A 12,371-nucleotide genomic window follows, 5' to 3' on the forward strand; every position below is an offset into this window, starting at 1 on the left:
TCACTCATGTCTGCTCTAAATGCTTTTCCCTCCTACATGCCACAGAAAAGGAATATGTGAGGGACGAATGAGTTATGATTACCAAGTCCTCACTCCCTCTCTGTTTAAAATCAAGACACATGAACTCTAACCTTTCTGACCCCACACACACACACACACACACACACACACACACCCTGAATGTTTGTTGAACTGTGTGTGAACCAGCATGTATAAATAAAGAGACAGGGGTGCCAACACTTTGTAGTCTGTACTGCAGAGCTACCCTTGCAAGTAAATTGACTGTATAGTTCTTGCCTCTGAGTTGACTAAATAATACCTAACAGAATGCGTGATGTCAGGATTGAGGAGATCCTCGATGTACTCCTTCCATCACTCGATAATGTCCTCAGTCGAGGTCAGCAGCCTCCCACCCCACTATAAACAGTGTTGGCGAAGCACTGCGGATCCAACTCACTTCCAGGTGGTGATCAGTGGACAGCTCAGCCCCTCTCTTTATCCAAGTGTCCAAAACATGCGGCCGAAGGTCTGATGACACGACAGCAAAGTCGATCATTGACCACCTGCCTAGGGTGTCCTGGTGCCAAGTGCACTGATGGACACCCTTATGTTTGAACATGGTGTTCATTATGGACAATCCGTGACTAGCACAGAAGTCCAACAACAAAACAACACTTGGATTCAGATCGGGGAGGCCATTCCTCCCAATCACGCCTCTCCAGGTGTCACTGTCATTTCCCACGTTGGCGTTGAAGTCCCCCAGCAGAATAATGGAGTCCCCGGGAGTGGCACTATCCAGCACCCTCGACAGGGACACCAAGAAGGCCGGATAATCCGCACTACTGCTCGGCCCGTAGGCCGAAACGACAGTCAGAGACCTATCCCCAACCTGAAGGCGCAGGGAAGCGACCCTCTCATCCACTGGGGTAAACCCCAACACGAGACGGCTGAGCTTGGGGGCAACAAGCAAACCCACAACAGCCTGCCGCCTCTCCCCGTGGGCCACTCCAGAGTAGAAGAGAGTCCAAACCCTCTCAAGGAGATGGGTTCCAGAGCCCACGCTGTGCGTGGAGGCGAGCTCGACTATTTCTAGTCGATATCTCTCGACCTCCCACACAAGCTCAGGCTCCTTTCCCCCCAGCGAGATTTTTTTATTCATTCCAGTTGACTAATGAACCACATCTATACATTAAATACACAGAGACTGATGTTTTCAATCATGTATTTCTGTTAAATTATGACGATTATTTTCCTTACATCTTGTCTGTCTGTCTGTCTGCCCTCCCTCTCTCTCTCTCTGTCTGTCTATCTGTCTGTCTGTCTGTCTGTCTGTCTGTCTGTCTGTCTGTCTGTCTGTCTCTGGGAACACCTTCAAGACTGTTGGAAGACAATTTTAAGTGTCTGCCTCATGAAGTTTATAGAGAGAATGCCCACACTGTGCAAAGCAGTAAACAGAGCAAAGGGGGACTATTTTGCAGAATCTAAAATCTAAAATATGTTTTGGCTTATTTCACAATATTTTGTGTTTATATTTGCTAAATTATTCAATACATTTTGCTTCATAGTTTGAATGTCTTCAGTATCTATCTACAATGTACAGGGGTTGGACAATCAAACTGAAACACCTGTCATTTTAGTGTGGGAGATTTCATGGCTAAATTGGACCAGCCTGGTAGCCAGTCTTCAATGATTGCACATGGCACCAGTAAGAGCCGAGTGTGAAGGTTCAATTAGCAGGGTAAGAGCACAGTTTTGTCAAAATATTGAAATGCACACAACATTATGGGTGACATACCAGAGTTCAAAAGAGGACAAATTGTTGGTGCACGTCTTGCTGGCGCATCTGTGACCAAGACAGCAAGTCTTTGTGATGTATCAAGAGCCACGGTAATGTCAGCATACCACCAAGAAGGACGAACCTCATCCAAAAGGATTAACTGTGGACGCAAGAGGAAGCTGTCTGAAAGGGATGTTCGGGTGCTAACCCAGATTGTATCCAAAAAATATAAAACCACAGCTGTCCAAATCCCGACAGAATTAAATGTGCACCTCAACTCTCCTGTTTTCACCAGAACTGTCCGTCGGGAGCTCCACAGTGTCAATATACATGGCCGGGCTGCTATAGCCAAACCTTTGGTCACTCATGCCAATGCCAAACGTCGGTTTCAATGGTGCAAGGAGCTCAAATCCTGGGCTGTGGACAATGTGAAACATGTATTGTTCTCTGATGAGTCCACCTTTACTGTTTTCCCCACAGTTATGTTGTGGAGAAGCCCCAAAGAAGCGTACCACCCAGACTGTTCCATGCCCAAAGTGAAGCATGGGGGTGGATCAGTGATGGTTTGGGCTGCCATATCATGGCATTCCCTTGGCCCAATACTTGTGCTAGATGGGCGTGTCACTGCCAAGGACTACCGAACCATTCTTGCATCCAATGGTTCAAACATTGTATCCTGAAGGTGGTGCGGTGTATTAGGATGACAATGCACCAATACACACAGCAAGACTGGTGAAAGATAGGTTTGATGAACATGAAAGTGAAGTTGAACATCTCCCATGGCCTGCACAGTCACCAGATCTAAATATTATTGAGCCACTTTGTGGTGTTTTGGAGGAGCGAATCAGGAAACGTTTTCCTCCACCAGTATCACGTAGTGACCTGGCCACTATCCTGCAAGAAGAATGCCCTAAAATCCCTCTGACCACTGTGCAGGACTTGTATATGTCATTCCCAAGACGAATTGACGCTGTATTGGCCGCAAAAGGAGGCCCTACACCATACTAATAAATTATTGTGGTCTAAAACCAGGTGTTTAGGTTTCATTGTCCAACCCCTGTAGGAAGTAATAGAAATAAAGATAAGTCATTGAATGACAAAGATATGTCCAAACCCTTGACTCTTATATATATATAGACAGATTCAAATTTGAGTACATCCATTCTAATTTGCTTCAGATTATGAAATATAATCCACTGTTATATATACAAAAAATAAAAATACAAAATCTCACTGAGACGGAGTCAAATTCCTTGTTTGTCTGTACAAAACTTGGCAATAAAGCTGATTCTGATATAGTTTGTAAAGGCAATTGGTAAAAAGCTGATTGCATTCAGTAAGCATGTCAGTGTAAGCATGTGGTGTCATTGGAAAGGAACGGTTTTCCTTTAACAAGAAGAAATGTTCAGCAGAGTCCAGTTTGGTAACTTAGCAAAGAATTATTACATTACAATCAACATTTTAAAACATATTTACCTTTTCAAGTCCATCCTCCTTTAGACTGACAATATCCAGGTCGAAGTCTGTGCGTAACCCAGTTGTCTTGTTGAAGGACAATCTTCCAGTCAAACCATCCCAGTGAGACTGAAACATAACAATGCTGCATATTGATAACTACATTTCAATATATCAACAATATAGCAGCTTTATTCCTTTAATATGTAAGCTTCAATGATACATCTATTCATCCAACAACCCATTTCCCATACCGATCTCTCCGTGCATGGTGGGTCTCTGTGTGTGTGTGTGTGTGTGTGTATGCATGCAATGGGAGAACATGCAAACTCTATGTAGAAATAGCCTGGGCCAGGATTTGAACCAGGGCCCTTCTTGTTGCAAAGCTTTTGAATGATGCAATACCTGCACAAATGATAGTACTGTATTATTTTTTTCATATTATTTTTATGGTCTTATATTTAGCAAATGCTTTGATAAATGAAATACACAAAGAGAAATATATGTCCTTCCAAAAAACAAAACTGCACTAAACTAGTCTATCTTTCTGCTGAAAATAAATTCACTCCCACACATACACAGACCAAAACCACAAACACAAACTGTACAAGCCGCATTTCCTTTTTTTAATTACATTTTACATCTCAACGCCTCCAACGCATTTCCCCTCCAGGCTGCAGAGTTAATTAACAGCCATCTTCTTTTGCTTGATTCCCCACAAAGGGGAAAAACACAACTGTCCCCTTTCATGATTCCCTAATACCTGCACTCGCTAGAAACAACTGCAGGTGCAAACACAACAGTATATGCTACTTACCTGTTCCTCTCAAGCTGTAAGCTGTAGTATCATACAAGCTGTAAGCTTGTATGATACTAACAGCTGATTGCGTTTCCGGGTCTTCATGCAATAAAGCAATCATTATCTGCGTGTCAACCCATTGTACTTTACTAATATTTAAAACCCATGCAGTGACAACCTCACAACCAGCTATCTGTCCAGCCTGTGGCTTGCAAGAACTTGTGCAGAGATCGAATCTTCAAGGAGAAATCGGTGACACTCTATTTTTCAAAATACTCCAATACCTCATTCCCTCTGGCCTATTGCCATCAAGGTGGGAGGCATGTTCAAACAGCTTTAATTCAGAGAATGACATATACTATGCCTCAGCCGTATCACACCCGGAGGGCCAATTCAACCTTCAGAACATGTTAGACTCTGATCCTGAAGCAAACGTAAATCAGCGCTGAGTTCATGTTTTATTACCAAACACTAGACTTTTAGGATTTTTCTTTCACCTGTATCAGGATTTGCTACAGTTTTCTAATATAACTTCTAAAGATAGATTGGCAAAGAATGGCCAACAATAGTTTGATGTTAGTTTAGTCTGAACAGATAAATACCAGACATTGTTTGTTGTTCAATCATATAAATATTATGTAAATAATGCATTTCGGTTTTATGTTTTAGCTAAAAAAGTAGGATTGCTTCTATAGCTCTGAAATATATATATATTCCTAAATAGAAAGCAAGCAGTAGGAATCCTCAAACTTTATTGCCAGCCATAGCATACTGTTGTCAGTGCACCCAGACAGTCAAATACATTTATTTGGGCCATCAGTAATGTCTAAATGTGAGGCACATCTTATGGATTGTTCGACAATTACAAGATTTTGAATTCAGACTGATGAAGGCTTAAACACACATTTTGACAATTGATTTATAGATTAGCAAAATAATTTACAACAATTTCAGGCTCACCTTTTACTGAACATAGGAAAAAATTGTTCCTTTTGTGACATGACTGCTTTTTTTCTGTGAAGTAAAATGTAAAGCATAGTGCTCGTTTGCCTTTAACTTTTCTCCTAAACAGTATTTGTTACCAGCTTTTAGAAGACGTTAAATAAATTGCAGTTACTGTGTATCACAAAAGAGAGCAGTCTTTGGGAATGTGACGCTTTCTTTTTTACCATGGCAGTAATTTGCATAAATATACATAAGTTTGTGCAGCTATTTAACTAAATACTTGCAGCATGCCTCATTTAAATGTGAGCAAACAGCAGTATTGTGGAGACAGTTTATTTGCTTGGTTGTCGGTTTGAAACACATATCTACTTTTTGCAAGAGCTTTGTGATTCGGATGTAAAATATCAATTTATAACAGTTTTGCAGGTGTAAAATTTATGTTATTCTTTATGTTGTTCACACATACTTTCTTTTTACATGTTGTTCAAGAAGAAAAAAACACTCAATATTGGAAGTGTATAATATGCCTCATGAAGAGTCATGAACTGAAGAACTGAACTTAATATTTTATATTACCAAAGGTCCGATTAGTGTGTCTCTCTGAATCAGCAAAGGTATGCTCCTTTAGCACACAAATATGAGATATCAGTTTGCACACTTGCAAATACCTCAAAGGCTGTAGTGAAGTATACCAAAAGCACAACTATCCTTCTAAAATCCTGACAGGTTACTTTTCTTTACTCATAGACCTGCAGAAAATCTTGAATATGTGTGCAAAGGGGCTGTTATCTTTGCCTGAGAACAGAAGGTGGATGAAAAGCAGAAATGACTTGAATCATCCCACCTTAGGTATCTCTGCAGGTCAGACACAAATGGTACTTTGCTTCATATTCATTGGAGTGAGCAGAGGATTTGGGCTATGCCAATTTCAAGCACTGTATTACTTGAATGTATGTGAAGATTTTGAGCCAGAGGTACCATATAGAAAGATCAAGCTTATCTCTGTCAAAGATATCTGCTGGTAAAAGGAAATTCTTGGAAAAGTCACAAGCTGAATCCATTCAAAATATCTACCTCACCTACACTTTCTGTAAAAGCTAAGCGTTATAGCCAGAAAAAGTTAACCATGTTTTAGCCTTGATCCTGATCCTGATTACCACTGTGCAAAACATCAGTCCATGCTATTATTTACCTTTTTTTACAAATTATTCATCAATATAATAATTAAGATTGGAAGCAATGTAGTTTCTAAGTCTGGATTCATGCAGCATTACTTTTAGAAAAGTTAGGGGAAGAACTACACAAATACTGATCTGCATTAGAGATGCACCAACAGTGCAGAGTTGTCTGTTTTTCTGCTTGTTCTGATCTCACTGGTGACTGGCCAGTCAAAAATTCAAACAATTCAAACAATCAAACGATCTTTTTCCAATCACGGAAAGCACCAATCTAAGCAACAACTGAAAACAACCCTCTTCAGTGTAGATGCTGTTACTGAGTAAAGACCTGTAGTTAGTTATTTTCAATATAAGTAAGGTATTTAAAATACTATACCGATATTAATAATAACATAGTTGTAAGCAGCTACAGAAAAGGAAATTGTATATTTTACAACAGGCTGAGAAATCTCTGTGATTCATTTAAGCTATAGGACAGCGAAAAAGACCTTCAGCAGTTAACAGAAAGGATGAATGGAGAACAGCCATAAACACTCTTTTTTATTCTTTTTAACCTCTGTATGTCATGGAAATACTGGATTTGGAAATATTGGCAGACTTTTGGAAATAATATCAAAAATAGCATTAATTTATGACCACTCATACCAGTAAAGATTGAATAAAATATTTTGAATGCTGGTATAGTTCAAGATAAATCAGAATTGACTTAAAGCAGATGTCAGGATATCTACAGAGCCACTCTCAATAATGTCTGACGGGGGAACCCTACAGGAATTAGCACCTGCAATTCTGGTTACAAATTCTGATAGCATGTGTTGCACTAAAACCTAAAAAAAAAACTACAGAAAAAAAGAATTGTCAGTCATTTTCCAAAAATAAAAATGTTTAGCTTTGCTCTGTGACAAATAAAGAATCCAATACAAAAATTGCATTGTGTCTAAAAGGTTAATGATGACATCTGAATACAAATAAACAGAATACCTAGTATTTACAAAATCTGTAAACCACACACAAAAAACTAAATATGTTATTGTTTAAACCTCCAGATACAAATTGTAGCAAATCTGAAGCACATGTCTAAGTTGTTTTTTTTGGGGGTTTTTTTTGTCAGGCACTGTCAGACGCTCATGTTGAATGTTGTAAAAGGTGTGCCTCCACAAGGTTATAGTTTTTTCTCTGAAAAAAAATGAATACAGAGAAATGATAAAGCTGACAAAAAACTGCTTTGATGTTTGAGTCAGGCTTAGTTTTTCCTGCGTATGTTGGTTTGAATTATTTAGCTAAAATATCTAAATAGGACATAGCTACAAGGCTTCCACTTCTTTTCTCTGGTTCACCAGTCAGTGTGTTTCAACATAAATGACTGCAAAGTAAAACAGCAGCAGGCCAAAGGTGACCCATCACCTCTTTGATGAAACTCATGAAGCGTCCCCCGAATCTCCAGGGTTTGTGGCGGTGGCACTGCAGAGAGTTTACGGTCATCTGTGGGGCGTGCTGGTAGGACACGGAAACAATGTGGACCGCGTCATAGGTCAGAGCTGCGTCTGTCTGGAATAAGGGGTGAACATTATTTCAGCTGGTGGCTATAGAAATATATAGTTTTACACAGATAATACATTTAAAATTTCATTTCAACACTGTTACTTTCAGGGGTGGAGATTCACACATGCCTAATGCAGGTAAATTTATCTGCCTGGTAAATTTGGCCGGGTTACAATTTAAACAGGAGGATGGCATTTAATTGCTTCAGCTATACTGTTGGGGGCAGCAATGCATAAGAGCTGCTGCAGTTTTCCAATTGTTTCTTTAGCGTAACTGATTCTCCGCATCGGTTTTAGTATTGGCAAGTTTCCTTTCTCCAGTAAGTTGTTCTGTAGTTATCTCATATAATTTGTATCTCATTTTGAGTCTCTTTCTACACCAAATCAAATTAAAAACAAGTTAAATTAAATTTCAGTGTAACAGTGACTGCACTACTTTTAAAACAGTCAAAAATATGATTCTTGCCCATTCAGCTTTTTAAGGGTGGAATAAAGTTCAAAATAGTTTATGAAAAATGTATACTTCCACAGCAAAAGCCTGAAGAGGTATACACTATGGTGCACTGGCTAACTACTGAAACAACAGTATTTACGTGGTAAAAAATTAACTAGATATAGAAGACAAACAGAATACATTTCCGACAACAGACTTCTCTATTTATAGATTTATAGAAATCTCTATTTGTACCGTCATGACGCCCTCCAGCAGGCCTGAATCTGGTTTAGGTGGGATCTGCCTTTCCATTGACCATTTCTCCACAATAGACGCAACCTGGGGATTGTCCACATTGAGGATGCGAAAGCCAGTCATGTTGACACCACAAAAGCGATATGGCTCAAGGTCAATGGCCATCAGGTCCTTTTGAGAGGAGGAACAAATTTAAGATCTTTATTTATTCAGGAACCACTGAATGTCTTGGGTTTGATGTAAATATTCTGTGTCATTTGTCCTCATATAAAGAGAGATTTGGGCAGAGTCAGGTTAAAATAAAGAAATAACAATTTAAGACAGGACAAAAAATACTTTGGATTATAAATCAAATTTAAAGAGCAGTGGATTTAGAAATCAAGTTCAACACAGTTACATTGTTATGAGCAACAGCTCAAGCAATAAGCACCTCATCCATTTTGCCTTTTTTAATCAAAGTAAAAAAAAAAAAATACAGGTGCATTTTTTTAAGGGTGGCAGATTATTAATTATTCTCTTGTAGCTTGAAAAATTAAAGAAAAAGAGCAAAACAAACCCATTTTGTTGGATCAAAGTAATACTCAGCTCTCATGTTGCTGTGGCATCTTCTACAAAAACAAAAAGGAATTCAGTCTGAGCCACTTCTATTTCTGGGGCAGCGATTGTAGCTAATGTGCTAAGTCACATGTTGACACATGTCGTGTGAAATTGGGCCGAGGGGCTTAGAAAAAACATTTGGATGAACATGGATATTTCATTAGCACCCCCTGGGGATAGTGCTGCGGGACTGAGAGCATGTAAGACATTCACTGAAGAATGGTCATTATTACCCTCTGATAAAGCTCTCTTTTTTCTTCCTTTAGAATGAAGTACAATTCCTTCTTACTAAATAATACATATAGAAGACAAACATGGGCTGCACGGTGGCGCAGTTGGTAGCACTGTTGCCTTGCAGCAAGAAGGTCCTGGGTTTGATTCCCGGCCGGGGGTCTTTCTGCATGGAGTTTGCATGTTCTCCCCGTGCATGCGTGGTTCTCACCGGGTACTCTGGCTTCCTCCCGCAGTCCAAAGACATGCCTGTTAGGTTCATTGGTCACTAAATTGCCCTTAGGTGTATGAATGAGTGTGTGCATGGTTGTTTGTGTGTTGCCCTGCGATGGACTGGCAATCTGTACCCTGCCTCTCGCCCATAGACTGATGGAGATAGGCACCAGCTCCCCGCGACCCACTATGGAATAAGCGGTAGAAAATGACTGACTAAATAATACATTGCTACAGCTGAAAACATCAGAGATATAAATTTGGTGTCAGGAATATAAACTAACTGACAGCATTTTTTGTGCATTAGGATTTATTTTTTTATTTTTGCAAGTGTTGAAACTAACATACTAAGATACAGTGGAAAAAAATAAGTATTGAATATATTTATGATTTTTTTCTGTAGTCTAAATAGTCAAAACAAATTAGACAACAAATGATGTGTAACAAAATTTACTAACAGCAAATACATATTAACAAGTTATTTGAATAAACAATTTATATGTTTTTTGATTGATATAAATGATGTTTGGGTATGTCTCTTCTTGTAAAAGAAAAAGTGTTTTAATAGATTTTTTTATTACCATTATGTTTTTCTTTAAATTAATAATAATGTCTAAAGTAAGTTAAAGATGAAATGAAGGGGGTAAAGTCAAATAAGTTTATATTTTTGCCTGCCTCCTTTGCAAACCGATGGTCATGTAAATATGTATCATGGTGTATAAATGTGAAAGCATGTGTTTTAGTGTATGCAAAAGTGTTACGGTAGAGAAAAAAAATAACTAAGTTCTTAGTTTAAAGCTCTTTAAGATTGCTGTGGCAAGGCAGGAGCTATGACAGTCTCATTTCAAAGGACAACGAAGTTATTACCCCGTAGCTCTGTGCTTTTGCCTTTTCACGCTCTAATAAGTCGGCACTTCCCTCACCTCTAAAGATAAAACATAGACATCAGTGAACTCCATGGAGAGGAAATTGTATTGCCATGTACACCATGCAAGTATTCATTACTTTGGATCAAATACAGTTGCCAGGTATAATCTTGCTAATGAGATATCTATCAGTAAGACAGCATATTATAGTTTTAGATAGGTACAACACAGATTCAATCAAGATACCCATGTCTCTCATGAAAAATATTGTTGCAAGAAAAGATAAACCAAATGCATAAAAATTTTACTGAAAACACAAAAAGGCACTTTAAAAATATAAATGATTTTCTGATTTCCATATGAAAGCAAAATAGATGCAACATGAACATGACACACAGCATAACAATGTCATTGCTACACTGTAAACTGTAAAAAATGACACACATCGTATCTGCACCCCTGTGTCATAACGTATTATCACAGCAGACTGGCCGTGCCTGCAGAGACAGTTAGTGTTAGCCCTGAAGAGAGTCAGGAGACAAAGATGGTAACAGAGGGTGAAAGGAACAGCACAGACCATGCTGGTATGTATTCCAGTTCAATCTGCCTCTTCCCATATAGGCAAGGGTAACACTGAAAAGCAACATACTACGGACACTTGTATTGAGGTTGTATTAATTATAAATTACACAGCTTTCAGAAGGTTCATGTTACCAGTTACATTAAGTAGATAACAATAAAATAGATTAAGGATAAAGCAATGAGTAAAAAAAAAAAAACACTGAAATTTTGGTTTGGTTTTTAGTCATTTTTATGTTTAGAATCTGTTCCTAGTTGTCAAGTGTTTGTCCACACAACACAACTTGGTAAATGTGTTTTGTGCATCTAAAACATGTTTTTGTTTTTGTTGTTGTTTTGTTTTATTGGATCTCAGTGCAGCATTTTAAATAGTTTTAACATGACATTGTGATAAATAGTCTGGAAAGGTTTGTGGGACGGTTTGGTACTGTGCTAAATTGGTTCAGACCTTATTGTGGGCGACAAGTACTACTTTCTGTCATTTGGCAATTATAAAACAGAGCAAACAAAGTTTCTATGTGTGGTTCCTCAAGGTTCCATTCTCGCGCAACTGTTTTTAAAAAAATCTATATGCCCCCCTCGATCAGATTATGTGGTGTTACAGCTTCCCGTACCATGTGTTTGCTAATGACACAACTTTTTATTGCTCCCTACTGTGGTCACCACTGCTCATGTTATTGTATTAACAGCATTTAAATAAAAATCTTTTTTGTTTGCATTAGCTGCCATATATTTATATATATTTTGAGTCCCGGGTGTGCATTGGTAAACACTGCTTCCTGGGACCATAAACAGAAGTCTTTGATGTATTTTGATGAAACTTGTATTTTGATGAAACATGTATTTTGATGAAGCTTGTAAAAAGATGAATATGCCAGTAACACTTTTGACTGATATGCAAAAATGAAAAAAAAAAAAAAAAAAAAAAAAAAAAATAAAAATACTTAGGGAATAGGTATTTATTTGCAACGAAAAATCTTGTCATTCTAAAAAGAACAGTACAGGTTTTATTTATTCATGTTGACTTTATTCACATTTTTAGGGCCTCAGTTTAGAGAGAAGGTCTAATCTGCATCTCTTTACTTTGAAGTCACATTCAATTCTTAATTTCAATATGGTGTTTTGTGTTATTTCAAAGACTTCTGTTTATGGTCCCAGGAAGCAGTGTTTACCACTGCACACCCGGGACTCCATTATGCCTCCGGATTGTCAAACAAAATTGATGTTATGGACTCGATCCAAACTCCATTGGCAATTAGCCACTATTCATCACAAACTCGAGCAGAGAAGAGATGGGAACAAATGAGACTATTTTCATTAACAAGCATGGTACATTACCAGAGTGGTGAAGATATAGTGGTAATACTCTGTCATCATCCCCATGGTCTGGGCCTGGAAGGACACAGAGAGAAAAATGGGAATTAAAGGTGTGAATGAAAAGATCTGGGTTGTAGAAAATTATCAATTTGTCATTTGAGTGTGTTAAAGACTCCAAACAGCAT

At 38.4% G+C, this 12,371-nt stretch overlaps 1 protein-coding gene across 1 annotated transcript in view; it reads right to left on the minus strand.

The window, feature by feature from the left end:
• grik3 (glutamate ionotropic receptor kainate type subunit 3) overlaps nt 1–12,371 on the minus strand; it is a 94,820-nt gene that overhangs the window by 63,679 nt on the left and 18,770 nt on the right. The window contains exons 5-8 of the mRNA XM_047361820.1: nt 12,208–12,261; nt 8,384–8,554; nt 7,559–7,702; nt 3,254–3,361 (exon numbers count right to left, since the gene is read on the minus strand). Of these exons, the coding sequence (XP_047217776.1) occupies nt 3,254–3,361; nt 7,559–7,702; nt 8,384–8,554; nt 12,208–12,261 (477 nt within the window). The remainder of the gene's footprint in view (nt 1–3,253; nt 3,362–7,558; nt 7,703–8,383; nt 8,555–12,207; nt 12,262–12,371) is intronic.

Source organism: Girardinichthys multiradiatus, chromosome 3, assembly GCF_021462225.1.
Source record: "Girardinichthys multiradiatus isolate DD_20200921_A chromosome 3, DD_fGirMul_XY1, whole genome shotgun sequence".
Taxonomy (NCBI): Eukaryota; Metazoa; Chordata; class Actinopteri; order Cyprinodontiformes; family Goodeidae; genus Girardinichthys; species Girardinichthys multiradiatus.